This window comes from Crotalus tigris, unplaced genomic scaffold (assembly GCF_016545835.1).
Source record: "Crotalus tigris isolate CLP2741 ecotype Arizona unplaced genomic scaffold, ASM1654583v1 scf7180000024506.7606697, whole genome shotgun sequence".
In the NCBI taxonomy this organism is placed as follows: Eukaryota; Metazoa; Chordata; class Lepidosauria; order Squamata; family Viperidae; genus Crotalus; species Crotalus tigris.
The window spans coordinates 860,625-884,368 of record NW_024100678.1 but is presented as its reverse complement, the minus strand read 5'-3'; the positions used below and the strand labels follow the sequence as shown (position 1 = coordinate 884,368).

Here is a 23,744-nt window from a genome sequence, read left to right as displayed (position 1 = left end):
CAGGTAAAGGAAAAACACTTTCTATCCGAGGCAATTATGGCCTCTAGTTTTGGTCTGACTCATATCAACCCGAACCAGATGGGAAGCCATCACTGGAACTATAAATCTGAAGGGCCATAGTATACATTGCTTGCACCCATCTACAGTGCAAACAAGCGTTAGAGACACTTGTTTTCTGTGATATTGCCTTTACTTATCATCATTTCAGATGTAAAATGAACTCAACTTTTTATTTTCTATACAAATGTTTAAGTACACTTTTCTTCCTTTACACTGATGCCATTCAAGAGCTTCAAGTTGCACAGAAATTATTAAGCTTTGACTTTCTTTAACTTGGAGTGAAGGCAATAACTGGGGACAGAAACAATGGAGCTCAGATAAAGGATAAGTGTTTCAATTTCCTTGGTGCTCTCTGAGCTTGGTTATTGCAGATGTTGTTATCTAGTTTGGGTAATGAAACATCTACAAAAAAAACACACACAACCAAACTCAGAGAGCACCAAGGACCCCTCATTTCAGTTCTGAGCTACAAATATTCTCCTTTATTGGGATTAGTAATTTTATGCCAGTGTAATTCCCTACTAGTTCAAGATTGACTGGAAACTATTATTATAACTCTATAGTTTGGAAAGGGTCTCAATGTCTTAATAATTTTTTCCATTATTTTACAGCCCAATGGAGTCTGACAGCTCAATCAGCAATCGATGGTCATTGGGATTTGCATTTGGTGCTACTGCTGATAAAGTCATGATTCTTTTTGGGAAACAGTACTTTCCAGAGGGATTTCCTGCCTGGGCTAAAGGTAAAACTCATGATTAGCAAGTGATAAAAGAGCAGTAGAGGAACTCTGTGTTTTTCTTTGTATTTTCTGATTTTTCTCTTTAGCTACTTTTTAATCTAAGGTCATCTGGATTCCAGACAATTAGTTTAATCAGGACTTTAGAGCCAAACATGATTTTTAAGGGGAGAGATTATGAAGGCAGTGGTAAATAGCATCAACCTCAGCATTAGAGATGGTAAGAGTAAACAAGGCCTTCCCAGTATAAATACATAGTCTTTCAAAGCCCCCTCTCCTTGTAATACCGTGACATTAAATATGTGTTTCAAGGAGCATGCATTCTTATTTGGAACTGAAGATAATACCCTAACATTTGCAACATGTCAAGCCATAGCTGTAAGCAAATAACTTACAATTGCAGTGGGTTAAGGGTTCATGATAGGGAAATGCCAGCAACACTATATGCAATTATGTAGTGCAAATGTTTTTAACCATGCTTTCCTGAAGTAACCTATTGAGCTAGTTCACATATAATGTTAAGCTGTGGCTTAAAGGTAGCCTGGCTGGATTAATGCCTCACATCAAGCCATAGCCAAACCATATTATGGTTTGGTGTATTACATGGATCTAAGTGCTACTTGTCCATTGCACGTGTTTATGAATCTCTTATGTTGTCAGATCGCCATCAAATAAGTCTAGATCAGGGGTGTCAAACTCATTCATTGAGGGCTGCATAAGCATTGCGGTTGCCCTCGGGTGTGTGTGGCCAGGGTGGGTGTGGCCTACTGGGTGGGCGTGGATGGAGTGGGTGTGGCCTACTGGATGGGCATGACCAGCTCTACATTGTTCGCGTCAAGGTGCCTGTGGGGGCCTGGGCAGGAGTGGGACAGATCAGAGGGTCTCTGGCAGAAGGGAGTGGGACCAGGGCAAGTGCCAAGGCATGGTCCATTTCTTCATTCCTCACAAAGGGTGACACCTCCCCAGCATGCACCCAGGGGGCGGGGCCAATGCGGTAGGGGCTGGTTCCTCGCTGTTTCTAGATGGCCTTGTGGAGCTAATACTGAATGCATTTCAGCATAGAGGGCCACCACAAAATTGTACATTGGCCCCAGGCTGGCCTGGGCCAGGGCCAAGGCAGCGGGGGCCGTTCCCTCACTGTTTCCAGAATGGCTTCGCGGGCCACATGAAACCATTTTGCGGGCCGCATCCACCCCACGGGCCTTGTGTTTGACATGGCTGGTCTAGATGATCACTCCATAGGAGGCTGATAAGGTTATTAGGACTCCCCATGTCACAAAATAGTGTGCAAGTTTTCAAGTGCTACAGAGCTCTAGATAGGACAAGAAATTATTAAAAAGAAAGAAAACAGAAAGGAAAAATTGAGAAATATCCAAACATTCAAGAAATTCTTTAAAAAATATCACCGGGAGATACAGATGGATAATAGTGAGAAATATTCAATTATTTACAGCCCTCAAAATAATTTTTTCCAATTTTTAAATGTTCCCAAAGCATGAAACATGTCAGCTAGTTGGCCATATAAAAGAATGTTAAAATTTTTAAATATTTCATGTGGTTTTTCAGACAATGAGAAAAGGGTGTGCTTATTTGGATTATGTAACTCAAAATACCATTCAGCATCAATTGAAAAATCCTTTCATTTCATGAGAGGCATATAGTTTATACCTGCAACATTAAAGTTATTTGTAGCTAAAAGCTCATGTCCAGTTGGAACCATATAACTAACATTGCCATTTTAGACAGCCTATGAAACAGATTTCTATGTCATATTTTTCAAGTTGCAAACATAGTACTTGTTCAGAAAGCTGGAATTACTGGAGAACATTTATCTGATTCAAAATGTTTACTTATCGGTTAAGCTTATCCTTTTACCTGGTGGATCTGGTCTGATTAATTGTCAACTTCAGTTCAAAATGGAAAAGATCACTCCATTAGAAATGGAATGGTGATGATTGCTCTAGAGATGTGCTCTTGAGGATGAAATTGGAGAATGCCGAGTAAAGATGTTGGATATTAGCTACAGAAAGCCAAATATAACAGGTCTCTTCCCCCTAGAGAAATGTATACAAATCATCAACTTTTACACGTAAGACCAGCCCAATATCTATGTCAATTTACACCTCCAAATTTCGTAAGAGCCTTATCTTTAACTTGCTTTAACACTCCCCATCATACTGCTTAATGGGGAGGAGATTTAGGAATATTCCTTAAGTGGCTAGGCATTATCCTTCAGGCACTAGAGGCTTGAAACCACAGTGTATGACTTTTATGTTATCAGTGTTACAAAAATATCCACTTTTACCTCATAACCCTATTAATAAAATTCTCAGAGTGTACTGAGATTTCTTTTGTTTGAAATATTTATTTTCTGACAAAAACCCATCCGTTTCTCTAAATGATGCAAAAATGGTTTTGTGGTGTATAAAATTCAGCAAAAAGTTTAAAGAGCTAATATCACTACATGTTGTCTTACTACTGTTGTTAACTCCCTGCGCTTTGTAATTCCATATTGGTTGGTCAGTGGCTATCATAAAAAAGTTTCTCAATCATTCACTGCTCAACAACAGAATAAAGATATATTTATGTCCTTTCTTCTGCAGTGTTTTGGGTCATCGTCATGGCTTTTGAAGTGGGCCTCTCCTCATACCCTTTCTTTGTCTGTCTTTTAACAAAATATGAAGTTGTAGGAGCAGTCTTGGGATTTTTTTACACAGCAGCTTGGTAAGCAGAATTTTAACAAGACTCATGAATGAGAGTGAGTCTCAGAGCAGAAGTGGGAATCAATTCTTGATATAACAGGGGAAATTATAATAAAGTGATTTCATACTAAAAATATTATCTAGAAATGACTTTTCAGGTGAGCAGAACTGTGGACATTCTTCCAGATCCTAACTTCCAGAAATAACCACAATAAACTGTGAAGCAGAGAGATTAACGCATAGGTTAGTTTTTAAAAAAAATCTAAATAACTGTATTTCTAAAATTTACAAATCCGGAGAAGGGAAACTTTGAAATAAACAATTCTGAATATCAGAATTTGATGTGAGCTCCAGAGTTGTTCTCAGTTTATAGTCATTACATGCCTAAATGTGTATAAGTTTTCTTGGATATCAGTAAAATAATTGGAATAGATGGAACAACTATTCTCATTTCTTATTTGCTATAAAGTTAAAATCCTTAATAATTTATTTTAGGTACTGTCAATACCTCCAGATCTGCATTTTACTTTCTCTGCCCTGAAACCTGAGAATCAGACTGCCCTGTTACCTTCCCACCGAAGGGGTATCTGTTCATCTACTTGTATTTGCATGTTCCCAAACTGCTACCGTAGATTGGCAGGAGTTGAGGCAAGTGATGGGAGCTTATTCCGTCACGTGGTGCTAGGACTTGAACAGCCAGGGTATATAGACCTTCTCTCGCATCTTTTAAGCTACTGAGCCATCGTGCCTCTCAAGGAAAGGGGTAAAGATAGCCTTTAATATTAGAACTTTACCATTGCCAATGAAGATCTGCATTCATGCAAGAACAACCTTTTCCAAACAGAACTTTCCAATTGTATTAGCTGTTAATACCTAATTTTTTCCAGTCAAATTTCGCCAATAACATAGAAATCAAAGAAACTGTGAAAGTAATGAGTATATGATGCATCAAAAGTTTGGCTTAACAAATAGTACAAATATGCATGTATGTATTCTATAGTTTCTACCGCCAATTTAGAAACTAATAACTCCATGTATTTTTCAGGACAGCTATCACGATCTTAGACCTTATAGAGTGCCCTGACGATGATGTAAGTATTTATTTTTGACAACTATTACTGTTTTAATATGGTGATTGCAGGCTCACTTAAGGCAGACAATGACAAATTCAAGGCCCATGGGCCCCATCCAGCCCGTGACAGGTTTAAATCTGGCCCACTGGGCTGCCCTGGAGATGGTGAGGGGCCAGCCCCTGCTGCTTCAGCCCTGGCCCACCCCAGCCTGGCCAGGCACTCCGCCTGGGTGTGCGCACAGGAGGTGGTGTGCGCATAGAGGCTGGCAGTGCTTGGCAGCAGCTGCAGCTTGTTGGCCCCTTGGCTGTTCATTGGCCCGCACAGCGCAGGTGGTTTCAAGTGCTGAGGCCATTGGGCCGGCACTTTAAGTGGCAGGCGGAGGCAGAGGCATGTGGGGGCGGAGGCATGTGATCCGGCTCATTGGATCCACTAGGCGGTCACCCACCCACCCCGTCCCAGATGGTGAGACTGCAGCGAGGCAGCCTAGTTAAGTTGTCACTGCCATGTTGGATCCAACTTTGAATCTACATGAATTAGATTACAATTTCCAATATCTATCAGTAGCATGTCTTCTCTTATGCTGGCTGAAAGAGATTGGAGTTTTTAATCTAACAAATCTTGAGGTTCCCAGATTTGTCAAAGCTGCTGTACACCCTTTCATTTGTAAATTTGTCCTCCATAGCTGAGTTTACATAAAGACAGGTCACTGGTCCATCAGCTTGTTATTATCTGAGCTAATTGGCAGGATCTTTCCCATTAGACCACAAGATTAAAACAAACTAGGCCTTTGCCAATGAACAGCAGCCTTTCCCTAAGACCCAACCTCATGACAAGCTTTAAATTGCATAAATTAAGTTGAATTTATATAGGGAAGGAAGAAGAGTGGATCATCTGCAACATAGTTGGTAATTCTGCTTTTCATGCATAGGCTGTGGGAAAGTTCAGTGGCATAATTCTGATGTGGCCATCCTTGCTGTTCCTGTTCCTTCTGCTGGGACGTTTTCTTTTTAATTTTGTGAACGCAGTGAGAATTTCATGTCTATACAGCCGAGATGTAAGTATTTATAGTAGCCATTGAAGTCCTCTCTTTTAATAATTTCATTTGGATTATTTGACTGTACTCCCATGAAATGAAAGTTCTTTAAAGGCAATTGAATACCAAAGACAAACCTAGAAAAAGGATTGCAAAATAATTGTGAATATTAAATCAGACTCACTGATTTAAGAAATAAGAACATGTCTGGTAATTATATGCCTTTCTTATTCACTATTTTGGCCATTTAAAAGCAGTTAAAAGATGGTTGCTTCTACAAGACTTTGGAAATGGAGATTATGCTTCACCTGCCACACATTTAGTTATCTGCTAGTTTCACCATTTTTAATAAATGTTATGGGTTTCTGGCTTTATTTAGGTTTATTAACTGCCTAGAGAAGTAGAGTTGTGGTTAATTACTAGTTGTGATTAAGGTAACTAAAGTTAAAATAATTAAACATTCCTCTGTCTAAAACAGGGGTAGGCAACCTTGGCTCTTTTATGACTCCCAGAATTCTGGGAGTTGAAGTCCATGAGTCATAAAAGAGCCAAGGTTGCCTGCCCCTAGTCTAAAACCAGTATTTTAATGATGAAAATGGTAACATTTCAAATTTGGTCAAAAGCGTTCACATTTCTGGAAGATTTAATAGCTGACTTCCATAATCAGGTATCATCATGTCTTCTAAGATTTAACCATACTCCCCAGTTCTTGACTGTTTCCCCAGCCTTATAGATCAGTGTTGGTCATGTGGACTGGGAGACATTGAAATAAGGCCAGTATGTGTTATTATACTATAGTATTTGCAAGGATATCCAAAATGTTCACCTGCTTTCTTTCAACAATGCCTTGAACAGAAAAGCATGACACAGATGATAGCAAAGCACTGTGAAGAAGCAGAAAAGACGAGACACCAATTATTGCAAGGCTGCCCACAGTTATAATCCAGTATTATCCATTCCAGTGTTTTTATTCAATAATATAATCACATCCATAAGCCTGTAGGATCTTTAAAAAATCCACTCATTCTGTTCTTGATTTCCATTGCTGCCGTCTTTTGTTTTAAAGTCTATTTCCACGACACCTTCTGGAGTTCTCAGTTAAAAGCAGAAGAAGTGTATTAAATCACTTGATGTGCTCTGAATAACAGTTCAACCAGGCATGTTGCATTATTTGCAGTGGTCTAAACAGGCTCTTTGTCAATTATATGCAGTAGCAGAAATAAACCTAGGTTAATATTATGTGTCCAATTTGTTTTTTTCAGTCCCTAAAAATAAACACACACACACACATATGCACATGTGCTAGGTTTGTAATTCCTGGTTTGTAAAGACACTATATTTACAATACAGGAGAAAGCTTCTTTTATGGAAGAACACCAGTTGCAGTATGTCCAGCAGTTGCTGAGAAAGCCTGAGTTTAGGTGAGGTCCTTTTGTCCTTGGAAGCATATTTCTTTGACATATTCTGATCATTCTTTTTTCTTTTTTTCAATGCAAAATCCTTCTGTCAGCAGAGGAATAGCTAGGCTCATATTCCATAAAGTGATAAGATTAGCTGAAAAGCATCTAAGAATCTCATGGATCCCTAATGGTTAACTGTGACTTAAGATTTGATTGAGTATAGCCATCAGATACATGTATGCGTGTAAGAAAATGGACTGTAAGCGTAAGACAGCTTTATTCCAGCTTACCCTGGAATAAGTATGTTAACCTTTGAACCCTTGGGATCCTCAGCAAAACCCATAAAATCTTGCCGACAAAGTGACATGTTGTCCTGATGCTTTGATTCTTGTTGACATTTTGATGAACAGAGAAATATTTTGACAATGCTGTTTATAGGTAGTCCTCAATTAATGACAGTAATTGGGACTGGAATTTTCATCCCTATGTCATGTGGTTGTAAAGCATGATATCAAGTGATTGCATCGCTTAGCAACAACAATCCGAGCCCTCCCCGTTGCCATCATTAAATGAGGATTGCAGGTTGTTATGGGAGGCCCAAATCCACCAAAATTAGATCAGCAGCAAGCAAGGTATGGTACGAGGGCAGTGGGGCTAGGTGGCTTTTGCTGGGAGGGTGAATATGGATGAGTGGCCTGTGAAGGGGAGGATGGGAGTGGCTTACCAGAGCAACCTGCAACCTTCCCTATCAGCTTCCTCATTGACTTTGCTTGTGGGAAGCTGGCAGGAAAGTTCACAAATGGAGACACTGTGCAAAAGCAGTTTGGGGGGGGGGGGGAAGAGCACTGATCACCCATATTCTGTCATTGTTTTTGTTCTCATTCATATATTCTCATAATCTTACCAGAGCCGTGGTGGTGCAGTGGTTAGAGTGCACTGCCAGGGGTTCAATCCTCTCCGGCTCAAGGTTGACTCAGCCTTCCATCCTTCCGAGGTCAGTAAACTGAGGACCCAGATTGTTCAAGGCAATACGTTGACTCTGTAAACCGCTTAGAGAGGGCTGTAAAGCACTGTGAAGAGGTATAAAAGTCTAAGTCCTATTGCTATTGCTGTCCACAGTTCAGCCACATAGAGGGATAAAGGCCCTCACAATAAGGGTTCTTTTCATAGAAATAGGCAAAGTTTTGACAGTTTCAAATTTAGAGAAAGAAAGGAAATGGGCTTTCTTCTATCTCATGCAAAGTAGTTTTGGAGAATGACCTGATTTTGTTTGTTTGTTACTTAACCCCCTTATATTATTATCTATCTACAGGCATCCCCAGAAAAACTGGATTAAGAGAAAGTTATATCAATGGGACCCCTACTTTAAATTCCCCAGCAGAATAATCAGCACAGTTGTCGTTATGTTCCTATGTCTTTACATGGTAAGGAAAGTCCATGCATGATGCTTTTAACAAGGAAGTCACTGCTGCTTTTGGTCGAATCAAATCACATTTGAACTGAAAGCGTTCTGGGAATCAGATGTTATCGTAGTCCAAAGAACAGGTGTTGATTATTGAAGTGAAGCTGTAGTGCATGCTACGTTTTGCATTCTGAGCTCAATTCTAATATTTAATTTATCCCAAGTTGATAGGCATATGAGAATACTTCACTATTGTCTCTCCTCTTGTTCTTCTCAAGTGAAGCTATATGTTATTCATATGAATTGTACCTATTGTGACGCAAGGGCTTAACTGATTCTGGGAAAATACAATAGTACTGCATACCAACAGCTGATGGGGGCAGAGTCTTTGAAACATGTATTTTAGAAACACTCACATGCAATTTAATTACCTCTCACCAATTAGATTTTAAAATAGACTGTATATATGTGAATAATTTGAAAGCAAGCGGATGAACTCCTAGAAATAGAAGAACATTTTTTATTAAAGGAAAGATCAATTAGAAATTAATTTCTAGACTAATTTTCATATAGCTTTAATCTAGGATTGTAGTAGTCATGTGCAATGCTATTTGTTGCAGATTAAGTTCATCCATCAAGCTAAGCAACATTTGTTTTAAACATGCTTTGCTAAATAACAATACTTATTGTATTTGATAATCACAATTAGTTGGCTTTATGTAACAGTTAAGACACAAACTATATTGTATCTTAATATTATATCTTGTAAGCTATGTGAACGTAGCAAAGCCATGTTATTTTCTGTACTTGAAGTAGCACAGAAGCAATTCCTATATAAATATTTTGCCTGCCTTCTCAGCATCCAAAAATATAAAAGCCACAGGAATCTGATTATTTTTATCCAAATACTCAATTAAGTTAAGGATTTGTCTTACATTGTATTTCATATATCTTCCTCTTATAAATCCAGACTGATCACTATGAATTAAATCCTTCATAACCTGCATTAATCTATTTGCCAAAATTTTAGAAAAAATTTTATAATCTGTATTTAAAAGAGATATAGGTCTATAATTCTTAGGCTCAGTAAGATCTTGATCCTCCTTTGGGATCAATGATATAAAAGGGGGAACCGGAGCTCCCAACAAAATACTATTAATGAGTTCTTTTAATGGCTCTATCATCTCTTCAGATAACATTTTATAATACTTTGCCGTTAGTCCATCTGTACCTGGGGCCTTACCCATCTTTAACTGCTTAATAACTAAACCAATTTCCTCTGAAGTAATTAAACAATTCATCACATTTTGTTGTTCATTAGAATGTTTTGGAAAATATACTGATTGTAGATACTTCTCTACATCTAAAGCATGTATATTGTCGCTAGCATATAATTTTGTATAAAAATCTAAAAAACTCTTTTTAATCAAATTCTGTTGATAAACCTCACTACTTTTGTATTTTACTTTCTCTATAATTCTTGCCTTCTGTTTCTTACGTAATTGATAAGCCAACCACCTCCCAGGTTTATTTGCATTGCAAGAGGTATTATGTCTCATATAGCGCAAATTAGTTGCAACCTGGTCTGCCAATATTAAATTGCGCCCTGAGCATGTTTAAAGAAGCCTTTAACTTATTATCCGTTGGATTCAAGATAAAAGCCTTTTCTTTTAATTTAATCTCTTCTTCTATTTCTTTACGTTTTTGTGTCAATTTAGACCTAAGAGCATTATTCATATAAATCAAAATTCTCCTCATATAAGATTTGCTAGCATCCCACACCATAGACATTGAAGTACCCTTATTCATATTTAAGACAAGAAATTCCTTCAAATGTTCTCTACATTTCTGTACAAGCTCTTCCCTGTAAATAAATTTTCATTCAATCTCCAAGATCTTCTATTCCCATCTTCCACGAATAGCTCCAACCACACAGGACTATGATCAGACAATGTCCTAGGAAAAATCTTGACCTTTTTAACCCTGGAAAAAAGATCAGTAGTAATTAATAAAAAATCAATCCTAGAGAATGATTGATGTCTGTCCAAATAAAAGGTAAAGTTTCTGTCATTTAAGTTCCTTTCTCGCCAAATGTCAATGAGTTCCAGATCATCTTTCATATAAAAAAAAAAGCTTTGGGTAATTTAGTTTGATTAAAAGTTTTAAAAGAACCCTTTTTATCCTTCCTTGAATTCAGAATTCCATTCCAATCTCCCATCAAAATAACAGATTTATAATCCAATTGAGTTATTTTTCCATGCAAAAACTTATAAAATTGTTTCTGTTGCTGATTAGGAGTATATAATCCAACAATAAGGAATTTCTTTCCTTGTAGTACTAAGTCAATAATAACATATCTTCCTTGAGAATCAGAGTCAATTAGTTTAGCCGATAAGTTTTTTTTCACATAAATTACAACTCCCCCTTTTTTCCCTGGAGCTGAAGCTATAAAATGCGATCCCAAATGAGAATTTATCAAATATTTAGAGTCCTTCAAAGTTATATGAGTCTCTTGCAAACATACTACATCATTATTGTGTTGTTTCAGATAGTGAAATACTTTTTTTCTTTTCTGTGGTGAGTTCAGGCCATTAACATTCCATGTCAGAAACTTTGCCATCTCTAGCGGCCTGAAGCCTCTGAAGCATAACTTGAAGATCAGCTGTTGAAGATCTTTTTGGTCTTGCTCCTCCCACAGGCTCTGTAGTAGTGGTTCCTTCTGTTATTTCGCTGGTCTTCTGCTTCTGATCTTTCTCTCTACATTTATGCGCAGCACGGGTCATCCTTTGTTCTTTTATCTCCAGAGTCTGTGCAGCAGGTTCCGCTTGTGATTCTCTAACAATCAATGAAGTCGCACCTCCAGTTATTTGCTCTTCTTCAATTTTACTTGCTTGCAGAGATAAGGGCGAACCTGCCTTCAGAATGGAGGAATAAAAATCTTTTGCCTTTAAAACTGTATTTAATCTATAATGCGTTCCTGCATAATTCACCACTATCCCAGCTGGAATCTCCCATCTGAACTGAATTTGACGACGTTTGAACTCCTCAGATAAAAAAGTAAAATCTTTTCTTTTTCTTAAAATTTTTGGAGGTATTTCTTTTAAAATTTTGATCAATTAGATTGGCAAGTTTTATTTTTACTTATAGAGAAAATGAATTTTGGAGATAAGTTTTTATATGCTCTCAAGGCTATATATCAACAACAGTCTGCTCAAATATTTCCATGCTACTAAGTACTGGGTGACTCTCCTATGTGTGCATGAATTGACGATTTCCCTGATCCCAAAGTTTTGTTCCCTTTCCACCATAAGAGGTTTAGGTATCGGAGAGGGTGTTGGCCTTAAAGGTGAAATAACCTCCAGTTTTAATAGACTGCAGTGGAAAATAGGTGGACTTTCCTCAATGACTTAGGCAACTCCAATTCTACTGTGACTCGGTTGATGATTTGCTTTATGGGAAAAGACCGTACAAATTTTGGTTCTAACTTTTTTGAAGGCTGTAGGGACTGAAGGAACCTTGTAGACAGGTACATGCGGTCCCCAGTGTGGGATTGATTTAAGTTCCACTCTCTTTTTGTCGGCCTGAGCTTTGTAAGTTGCCCTAGCCTCAGCAAGGACTTTGCGCACCACTAGCCAGGTATTTTTTAAAGAACGGATGGCTGGGTCCTTAATTGGCAATTCAGACAACGGGTTGAAATCTTGGTCTGTTGCTACTCAGAAAGGTGTGAACCTTGTGCTGGTGTGTACAGTGTTGTTGTATGCTACTTTGGCAAAAGACAGGAGATCAGTCCAGTTGTCCTACTGGTAGTTGATGAAGCAGCGAAGGTATTGCTCTAGAACTCAGTTTGTTCATTCTGTCCCCTAATTTGTTTGTGGATGATGACTACAACTGAGTCCTTGGTCAGTACCTAACAGGTCCAAAAAGGCTCTCCCAAATTTTGATGTGAATTGAACCCCTCTATTGGAGATGATAAATTGTGGTGCTCCAGGTAGGCGGTACACATGGTGCAAGAGCATTTTTGCTAATCCCTTAGCTGTGGGAATCTTTTGGCAGGAAACAAAGTGGACTTGTTTGGAGAACAGGTCAGTTATGTCCCAGATTACAATGTTTCCCACACTTTGGGGAAGTTCTACAATAAAGTCTATGGAAATCTCTCTTCATGGTGCTGATGGCTCAGCTATGGTTTGAAGAAGCCCTGGTGTTTTCCCTTGCCTCCGTTTTGCTGCTGCGCATATCGGACAGCTGGAAACATAACTCTCAATGTCTTTTTTGAGTGAGGGCCAACAGAACTGTCTTTTGAGGAGACGCAGGGTTTTCACAAACCCAAAGTGTCTCGCTAATTTACAGTTGTGGCAGATTTGCATGGTTTTTAGTCTCTGACTGGTAAGTACGTCCAGTTTCTTATCTACCTAAGCCAGTCTGTCTTGCGCAGAGCAAATTTTTTTGTTGCTGCTGAACAACTCGTCTCTTTCTAATGCTTTCTTAAAATCCTCTGCTGTAGTATTGTCCATGGGTGTTTTTTTCCTTCATTGCACCCTTGTGATCATCTGGGCTGCCAGCTGACATAATAGGAATAATTATTTCTATCTTAGTGCTATTGTGGCATTCTTGACAAAGCATCTGCCAAGAATTTCTTCCCCCTGGTAAATAGCACAGGATGAAATTAAAATATTGGAAGTGCTGAGCCCATCATGCTTGCTTAGGGGACAGCTTCCAAGGGTTTTTAATGCTTCCAGATTTTTATGATCTGTCCAGACCTGGAATGGGATCTTACTCCCCTCTAGGAAATGTCTCCAGGAGAGACGGGCCCATTTAACACCATACGTTTCCTTCTCCCATATGACCCAAAATTGTTCAGTCTTCCTCTGGTGGGGTTGGAGTTCTCCCCCTCCATTTGGGTGAGGGGGTGAATGCCACAACCTCTGTGCTTATCAGAGCTACCTCCTTCATGCCGGAATGCAGCTTCGCTGGTTTCTTATGTGGTGCCTGGTCTCTCTTCTTTACCAGGGTCTTTGCTCTGCATTTGGCTGCTTGCTGGGCTTCTTTCCTGCATTTGAAACAGGTGGTGGAACACACTTGTTGGGACTGAGGCCTGGCTGCTTCCCTCTTCCTCTCCGGGGGTGACCTTTTCCAGACTTTGCTGAAGCAGTACTTATTTTGCGCTTGCTCAATCTTTGCTTCTTCAGCCAACACGCACCAATCATGGAGGCATACTGGGGCCTCTCTTGAGATGCAAGCATTGTACAGGTCACGGTTTGGCCCACCTTTGAAGCAACTTACAAGGATGTCTTCCGGCCAGTCGAGGTTCATGCCAGATCTCGAAACTCCTTGGTATATTCAGCTACTGGGCAGCGTCCCTGTGGCTCCATCTTTATGCAATCATGGGCTTTTCAGTTGGCCAGGGAGTCCTTGAATCGCCATCTCAGGGCTGTCATAAACTGATTGAAATTCCACAGCTCCAGAGTGTTCGCCTTGTGGAGGGTCACCATCTATTGGCTGAGGTTCCCTCTAGTGCTAGGGTGACAATTCTGACCCTGGCTCCCTCAGTAGGAATCTCATGGCTGTACTCCTGCATGCACGTAAGGATGTGAGCTAGAAAGAACCCAAGCTGCTCTGGGTCTCCATCAAACTTCATGCACGAGGAGGTGTTTTTTGGTCCTGTTGGTGAGCCCCACTGTTGCCAACTCTTGGATCGTTGGTTCCCCTGGAATCCCTTTCTGGAGACACCGTTGGTGCTGCTGCTGCTCCCGCCATTGCATTGCTTGCCCCCATTGTGCACTCTGTGGTGAGGGTTTCCCCCTTCCATTCTCTGATCAGTCCTGCTGGCTGCTGTCCCCATCTTGCGCCTATAGGTTCTGGAATACCTCCATTGTGAAGTGCATTGCCTGCCTCATGAGGAGGTCGGCATGGTCGGGTTTGTTTCCTTGCCCCTCATTGTCCATTGCCTCCAACTTCTCTCTCTATCCTTTACAGCGGCTGCCTTGGGTAAGGGTGACTCCTTTCATTCTCCCTTTCCAATCGTTTCTCTTCCCCATACCTATGGACCATCTCGGTTTAGATGAGTCATTTAGGCTGGAAGTGTCCTCTGTCCATCTGGTGGAGTTCATTCCGGGAATCAGCCTTAGATGAAGCTTCTCCCCAGCATTCGGTTTCCTTCCGGTCGCTGCCTTGGTTAGACATTGCACAGTCCCCGCGGTAGGGCAGGTGCCTTTCCAGGTTGACCACTTTGCAGATTCTGCCTAATGTAAGATCCTGCTTCAGCTATCTTCTCAGGAAAGCATGACTCTTGAAACAAGCATTATTTCAAAAGGAAGTTTTACTGAGAGAAAGTGTAAATTGCAGAGAAGTCAGGCAGAATCTGATGTTCCTGCGTGAAACATTAAGCTAATTTCCCACTGTTCAAACCCTACCCATTGCCCCAGTCCATCAAGAACCGATCCACTGGTGTTGTTGTGGCGCCATGGCCTTGTTAACACACAGGAGTTAGCCAGAAACGAGCCCAACCATTTCTCCCTCCCCAATTCCCATGTAGATACATCAAACTGACAGAAGAAACATCTTCAATCCCCAAGTAACACTCCCCCCTCCTCTTGGAAAGGCAGCGTTCTTTCAGGGACTTGAGAGTTTCCCCCTTCTGCTAGTTGTGGACCACAAGGGCAGAATGAGCCTATCTAGAGAGACATAGGTCTCATGACATGTACAAAAAAATTGGCACCAAAAATGTCTTTGTAAACTAGTGTTTAGGGTATGTTAACAGCAAATAAAAATAAGTTTTAGACTTGAAGAAAGGATTAGACCCCCCATAAAGAGAAGTATGAACAAAGGAACATTTTCTCTTAATCAACAAAGGAAATTCCATCTATGTTGATGATTAAGATGATGAACCCAGAGAAGAAGCTAATTTTGCATGATTTGCCCTGAGCACATGCAAAATAAAATCAAGACTAATGACACTCTATCACAGACATGTCAAACACCGGGCCTGGGGGCCGGATGTGACCCGTGATGTGGTTTCATGTGACCCACGAAGCCATCCTGGAAACAGTGAGGGAATGGCCCCCGCTGCCTTGGCCCTGGCCCAGGCCGACCGGGAGCCAATATACAATTTTGTGGTGGTCATCTATGATGGAAAACATTCAGTTTTAGCTCCAAAGGCCGTCTAGAAACAGCGAGGAACCAGCCCCTGTTGTATCGGCCCTGCCCCCTGGGTGCATCCTGGGGAGGTGTCGTCCTTTATGAGGAATGAAGAAATGGACCATGCCTTGGTGCTTGCCCTGGTCCCACCCCCTTCTGCCAGAGACCCTCAGATCTGTCCCGCTCCTGCCCAGGCCCCGACAGGCACCCTTGACGCGAACGATGTAGAGCTGGCTATGCCGACCCAGTAGGCTACACCCACTCCATCCACACCCACCCAGTCGGCCGCACCCACCCTGGCCACACCCACCTGCCCCCCGTGGGCAACCGCAATGCTGATGCGGCTCTCAATGAAATTGAGTTTGACACCCCTGCTCTATCAAGTTCTCAATACTTTTAGAAGTCTGCATGGGTTGGATCCCCTCCTGTGATCTAGGAAATATAGGGTGGAGGAGAGCTTAGATCTATTTTTTTTCTTTGCCCATAGCAAATCTGTGTTTCTGGGAGAAAATATAAAAAGTCTCCAGGAAATTCCTCCCCTGCTATTTAACCCTGTTGAGGGTTTTAGCTAATACTAGATCTCCCCCAACTTAAATTACTGTAGGTGTGAAGGTCTATAGGTCAATTGAGAATGGATTCTGACCTCATGGGAATCCCTAAAGGTATCTATTATTATCTTATATTATCCTATAATTTTCACTTCAGACTTTATCCATCAGTATCTTTCATTTCTCTTTCAGTTTATTGTGATAGAAAATTTTGCGGCCAATTTGCTTTTGAACACACTCAAAGACGTGCTTGGGCTCTTTAAAAAAAACATTCCAAATTTGGAAAATGATTCATGGATCCATGACTTTGAAGAGTTTATCCATGTCGTAGAAGGTAAAGGCATAATATTTTCTGAATATAACATTACTTTTCCATGAGTGGTATAGTGTATTGAAAAAGAGAATGACCAACTTCTAATAATGTAGCCCCTAAACAAAAACTTGATAGTGCTTGAAGAAAAAAAAAACCAGCCAACATATCTTGTACATCCATTCTTTCTTTCCTCAATGGGAGGAGGAGAAACTAGGTTGGAAAATGCCCTTTTTGAAGGGCTGGAACCTCATGTCTCTAAAATTGAACTTGAACAAACGTCTTTGGCAGAATCATCTTCCTTATTGGAACCGAGCATGGTTTACTAAGCCAAATAAGGTAAAAGGAGAAGGACACTATTTCTTCAGTAGAGTAGAAAAGTGGCTGTCATCCATTGACTTCTCAGGAGATGTTATATTTTCCATTGACCCTCCTTCCCAGAGGCTTCAGTTGCTGGTTAGGTAGACTATATTACACTAGCATTATTTCTATGTCTCTCTCTGTGTGTGCGTGTAAAATGTGAATGTCATACAAATAAATAAGTTCATAGACAGCTCCTCCAAATATAAGATAAATTTCTTTCCTAAAGTTTTCCCATCCAGATTTCCTACAGTATGAGCATTTTCCAGCTGAAAAGTATGTATGTATGTATGTATGTATGTATGTATGTATGTATGTATGTATGTGTATATGTAGCTGGAAGAGGATGTATTCTTTTTTTCAATATTCATGGTATCGGAATAATTAAAATGTATATACAGTATTTTAAGATGTATGGCAATTATATTAAAAAGATTGTGGAATGAACGCAGGAAGATATAGCACAGTATGAGGTAATTACTCACTGGTGCCAGAAATTTCTGCTGTTTAGGTGCCGCCATTAGTCTGGTTTCCTTTTGCCTTGCAAGATGACTAGCAAAAATCTCTCAAATGTTCAACAGAACTATTTTCATCAGATTTCCTTGGTCTTTGAAGTAATAGATCCTCTTATATTTTCTTTTTTAGATAGCTCTATGTGGATGCAATACTGGGAGCAAACTATAATTGCCTTTCAAACCTTATGGCTGAGGCATTGACCTGAAAATGAGCTGTAACCTCTAGTTGATCAGGAGGCTTTTTTCTCTTAGCAGGTTTCATTCCTTGCATTCCCTAAAAGACTACGGTGTTTGTTTGGCATTTCTAGCACGAGTAAGATATTTAGAAATGATTGCATCAGCAGAAGAGCAAATAAAGGCAACATAAATGATAAGGGAGTTAGAATAGACATTTTTTTGCATCAACTCCTAGGCAATCACAGTGGGTGAAGAAACTCTTGTCGATGCTTGTTTCTGGAATGTGTTGATTGACTTCTCTGGGATACCGAATGTGGACTGATAGCCATGGGGCTGATCCAAGACATCTTTTCTTCTGATCGTTCAGGCCTTTCTTTATTTAAGAATTTGATTAGGGAGCTTTCAGGTTTAGAAAGTCACATTTGTGTTGTAGTGTAGACCAGGAGTCACCAAACTTGGCAACTTTAAGACTTGGGGACTTCAACTCCCAGAATTCTGCAGCCACCCATGCTGTTGAAGTTAAAATTACCAAGTTTGGAGATCCCTGGTTTAGACAAACAGGAAGACATAAAAAACATTTACAACAGCATTTACATTATTTATATTTGTTAGATTAATATTCTCTCATTCTTTAAGGAATAGTGTTCCCTCCTTTTGTCTCATTCCCCACACTGCAATCACATGAGATAGATTGGACAGAGAGATGGCAGTTATGGTCCACAGGCACCAGTGAGTGTAGACTTGGATTTGAATGTGCCCAGATCTATTCCATTAGCTGACAAACCACATCTGACTAATTAGAATTGTTCAGAATGTTACTTAGATCTAACCTAAACATTAGCATTGATGAATATCTATAACCGGATAACGAAAAACAAAATATTATAACATTTCAAAATTACAAAAAGATGCAGGCATTAAGAAATTAATGAGTAACTATGTCCCAATGTAAAAAGAAGAAACAAAGATAAAAGAGACTAAAGAATATATATGGGCTATTTGGTAATTTTGTATCGTACCATGACTACTGCATTAGGACGTGGTGAGTATTTTGAGGGAATCATCTCTGAATTATGTTATTTGTTTTACAGGAATTTGGATTATTACTACTGTTATTGCTTCTATCACATGTATTGGATATGTATTTAACATCTTAGTCTGCTACAGGTACAGATATAGACATCTTGTGTAGATGTAACATTGGTGCTATGATTAGGTGACTGAAAATATCTATGGTCTTATTGGCCTCGGCATTGTTGCCAGGTTTTCTGGAAAGCCATGAATAGTATTGTTTTCACACCGTTTTTTCCACTATTTACAAGAAGCTAATATATCAGTATGGATAATAGTGGATATTGATGGGTGTGGGGAAGAGCATTATGAAAACAGGAGGATTGTTCTATTTCATTCAACAACCAACCTTCACCTCCAGATTCTATGCAAAATGTTTTATAATTCAAGCCTATTTGCTCAATTATACATTTTCTGTTAATCATGAAATGTAGAATACATTTTATTTCTCATATTAAAACATTTCTCAATGTGCCTCTTCTGCTTGGCACAAAATCCACACATGATTCCCAAATGTTGCTCATTGTTCCCTTTTGGTTAGCATTCTGCCAATACTACCAAATAATGGTCTATTTCACATTCAGAACTTCTAGTTACCCTTACAGACTTCATTAAGTCTCCAGTCTTTCAACATAAATCGTTCATATTTTTGATTCATTTTTATAGATATAAATATACTTTATGGAAGTGTTTGTATATTGTATTTGTGTATGTATATGTACATGTGTGCATCCATCCATCCATATATGCATTTATATTTATATTTCTCTCCTAGAAAGCAGATTAAACTATTGAGAGCAGGCAAAAAGCACCTAATTGTGTCAGAAACTATGAAAGTGTCATCTTCTCAAAGCGTGGTGAGTTTTCAGCACTCAAAAAAGAACTACCGTACTGATTGTGATTGTGGGATATAAGGCAAAAAAAAAAAGCATGTAATTATAATGACCTTTTATTTAGGTTAAGCTATGGAAAATATGCATGGAAGAAAATGGAAGTAGTTCTTAATGTTAGCCAAAAATGTAGCAGGATCTGTAAAATAACATGCCCAAACCATATTAATCTTTATACATATAATGAGCAGGGTACATTGAATTCAAAGACCAGCTCACAAAGTGCAAAGTGTAGCTCATAACCTGTGCAATTATTTTGGCATGGAGGTATTGTGGTATTGTTGGAAAGCACTATTTATCACCTATCCTGCCAGAGCTTTGTCCAGCTGCAATTTCTAGACCATCTTCAAAAGGAATAATATAATTCTGAAGTTAACCAGTCACTCATGCCAGATAGATTTTCTCCAAAAGGGGCACATGAGCCATGACATTGATTTTTCTTCAGATTGTATTAGTACTGCATGATTGTATAGCCTCAGTTCCAGATATGGCAGGATCTCTGAGCTCTGAATTTAATCATTAAAGGGAAAAGTGACTATATCATTTTCTGGCACATTTCTGAAATCCTGAAGTCTAGTCCCCAGAACCACAACAACTTTGTCCAAATTCAGCTACAGTTTGTTTTCTCATCTGCATTCCTTTTCACTCCTGTGAAATTAGGAACTGTCAATATACCTAGTCTTGGAAGTCTCACAGAAGCAAAAGTACAGTCACATATCATCAGCATATTATTATAACTAACTCTAAATCCATAAATGACCTTTTTATGAGAGTTTTTTTAACAGATGTTATATAATATAGGATGTAAAATAAAACTTTTGCATATGAAGGCCAACACCAACTAAAGCAGAGGTCACCAACCTTTTTGTGCTGGCAGCCGGGAGGGAAAGGGAGTAGCTGGGGAATTCGTGCGTGTGCACATGCGCGTACATGCAGAAACAGGACTGCTGCTAGCCCCTGTGTGCAGGTGCAATCCAGCTGTACAACCTTCACAGGTGCTAGTGGCCCCATTTGCGCACCTCTCTAAGGCAGAAAAATGAATCAGTTTGTTGACAGCCACCATTTTGTTTCAACCGGTTAATGAGCAGGGACAAAATGGCAGCTGCATTTGGATCTAGGGACACTTGGCCTACCCTCCTTGTGGGGATGAGTGGAATGGGGGGGGGAGAGAGATGGGAGGGCTCTGAAGGGACCCTATGGTGGATCGTAAGGGTGAATGACCACAGGCCTACTGTAGTGGTTGTAATTTTGAAATGGGATTATAAGTAGCTTTTTCAGGGGGGGGGGAATTGGTTGTAATTTTTCAAGTTCATTAAATAACAGTTGTACTTCCAGGATTACCTGTATTATTATTATTGTTATTGTTGTTAATAATAATAATAATAATAATAATAATAATATGCCAAATCCAGTTTGAACATCTGGCTGTGAATAATAATAATAATAATAATAATAATAATAATAATAATAATAATAATAATAATAACCCCCCAGTGAGGCACTACCTTGACGTGGTTGTGGGGCTTGTGTACTCTGAGGAAGATGAGAGCTATGCCAGAGGTTCAACCATACTGGACAGGTCTCATCAGAGGAGTCAGACAAAGAGTGTCTCTCCCATAAAAAATATGGTGAGACGTAAATTTCAGAATGCCATACCGGCTCGGACGTCGCCCGGGTTAACAAGGTCCGCACTAGATATTGGAGTTCCTGGATATCTGGTGAAAAATGGGTTACAGGACTCAGGACTGTTGGCTGAGCAACCAGGGCCAGCAGCTGCAGAACTACTGGAAGAAAAGGTGTTTACCCGTCGCAGATACACAGTGATGGAAAACAAAGAAATAATGATCTGTTACTACAGATCAAGTCCAACAAGACGAGGATATCTAAAACGAATGCACCAATTCTGGAAAGAACAACATCCAGAATCAGAAATAACAGAACAGAGACTAGCAGATCAACGCCGATTTATAACACGAAATAAAATATTCACAGAAACAGAATTGGACGAACTGCAAAGGTTTACCCAGGGCAAAGAAATCAAAGCCTTACCAGAAGTAATTCAGAATGTAGAGGCAAACCAGGGGGAGTTGGCAGTGAAGGAATCCAGCAGAGATATACAACTGTTCTCATTTGGAAACCAGGCACCTCTTCCTCAGGAAGAACAAAACCCTCTAACTAAAGAAATAAAAGAATTGAAACAAAGAATAACTGAGCATCTAGAACAGCACAAAAACAACAGAATAAGGCTACCTGCATTGAAGCTTGTTCCAAAGAAACAGCTAGCATAAGCATTAAAAGATGCAAATATTGCAATATCAAGTATAAGCACCAATTCACTGCAAGAAACAAACCAACTAATGTACAGCACAGCTGCAGTTATAACAGAATACCTGGGATGCAAAATCAACAAAGAAGAAAAACAAACAAACAGTGCACCAGAAAAATGGAAGGTTAGACTAGAAAATAAGATCAGCAAGTTAAGATCACATGCAAGCAAGCTAGAACAGATGAAAGAAAAGAAGCTGAAGAACAAGAAGACCAAAGAATACCTAATCAAGAAATACCACTTAGAAACAAGGAAGATCAAGGAAGCACTGGAAATAATAAAGCAACAAATAACAGCTATAGCCAGGAAAATCAGTAGATATGAAGCTCGAATTGCAAACTATAGGCAGAACCTCCAATTTCAATCCAATCAGAAACGTTTCTACCAATCCATCAATGGAGAAACTGCAAGGAATCAGTCAGTACCTGACAAGGAAGAAACAGTGCAGTTCTGGAAGCAGATATGGGATAACCCAAAGAAATACAACAAGGATGCGGCTTGGTTAAAAGAGGTGGATGCAAATAAAACAGAAGTTGAAATGAAAGAACTAGTAATAACAACAAAAATGGTAGAAAAAAGAGCAAAGAAAATCAAAAATTGGTCAGCACCAGGTGAAGATGAACTGCATGGGTTTTGGTTGAAACATCTAACTGTTATACACCCACTCATTGCCAAACAGTTCAACAATATACTACAAGGAGGAGAAATTGAAAAGTGGCTAACAACTGGGAAAACCTACCTAATAATGAAAAATCCAGCAAAAGGGGCAACACCAGGTAACTACAGGCCAATTACCTGCTTACCAAACAACTTTCAAATTACTAACTGGTGTAGTAGCTGATGCAGTGCAACAGCATCTAGTTGAAAACAATCTCTTTCCACCTGAGCAGAAAGGAAACCGCCCCAACAGCAGAGGAACAAAAGATCAACTCCTAATAGACAAAATGATCTTGGAAAACTGCAAGAGAAGGAAGACCAACCTGAATGTGGCATGGATTGACTACAAAAAGGCATTTGACTCTCTGCCACATGATTGGATAATAAAGTGCCTAGAAATAACAGGAGTCAGTAGAAACATCAGAAAATTTGTGCAAAGATCGATGGCACAATGGAAGACACAGTTGCAGATCAATGGTGAGAGGCTGGGAGAGGTTAATATCAAGAGAGGAATATTTCAAGGAGATTCATTATCACCATTACTATTTGTTATTGCACTGTTTCCTCTGTCAACAATACTGAATAACTCAGGACATGGCTATCAAACATCAAAAACATCTGCCAGACTATCCCACCTCCTTTATATGGATGATCTGAAGCTGTATGGAAAAACATCATCTGAAATAGAATCGCTGCTCAACACTGTCCGTATATATAGCCAAGATATTGTAATGGAGTTTGGCTTGGACAAATGTGCCACACTTACTATCAAACAAGGAAAAATAATGAAAACTGAAGGAATCAAGATGCCCCACGAAAATAACATTAAGAGTCTGGATGAGGAAGAGTACTACAAATACTTGGGTATCCTTCAAGCTGACAACATCAAGCACACTGAAGTCAAGAAAAAGATTAGAGGTGAATACATCAAGAGAGTGAAGAAGATCTTAAAGTCCAAACTCAATGGAGGAAATACCATAAAGGCAATCAACACCTGGGCAATCCCAGTCATTAGGTACACAGCTGGAATAGTGGACTGGACTCAAGCAGAACTAAAAGCAATGGATAGGCAGACCAGAAAAATAATGACAATGAATCATGCCCTTCATCCACGCAGTGACATTGATAGACTTTATCTACCAAGGCAAATAGGTGGGCGTGGAATGCTACAAGTACATCAGATGGTTGAAGAAGAAAAAATGGCTTTGGAAGAATATCTGAAGAACAATGATGAAGATGCACTGAAATTAGTATATCAGGAAGGCTTACTAACTACTGGAGAGACCAAACTGGCCTACAAGAAAGACCAAATGAAGAACAGAATAGAGGCATGGGAAGACAAAGCACTAC

General features: G+C 39.6%; 1 protein-coding gene across 2 annotated transcripts in view; it reads left to right on the top strand.

The window, feature by feature from the left end:
* LOC120303791 (stimulated by retinoic acid gene 6 protein-like) overlaps positions 1-23,744 on the top strand; it is a 68,692-nt gene that overhangs the window by 29,523 nt on the left and 15,425 nt on the right. For both annotated transcript variants that reach the window (XM_039333592.1, XM_039333591.1), the window contains exons 4-12: positions 672-802; positions 3,400-3,520; positions 4,544-4,589; positions 5,500-5,625; positions 6,955-7,025; positions 8,317-8,428; positions 16,281-16,422; positions 18,542-18,617; positions 19,297-19,378. In XM_039333592.1, coding sequence (XP_039189526.1) covers positions 672-802; positions 3,400-3,520; positions 4,544-4,589; positions 5,500-5,625; positions 6,955-7,025; positions 8,317-8,428; positions 16,281-16,422; positions 18,542-18,617; positions 19,297-19,378 — 907 coding nt within the window. The remainder of the gene's footprint in view (positions 1-671; positions 803-3,399; positions 3,521-4,543; positions 4,590-5,499; positions 5,626-6,954; positions 7,026-8,316; positions 8,429-16,280; positions 16,423-18,541; positions 18,618-19,296; positions 19,379-23,744) is intronic.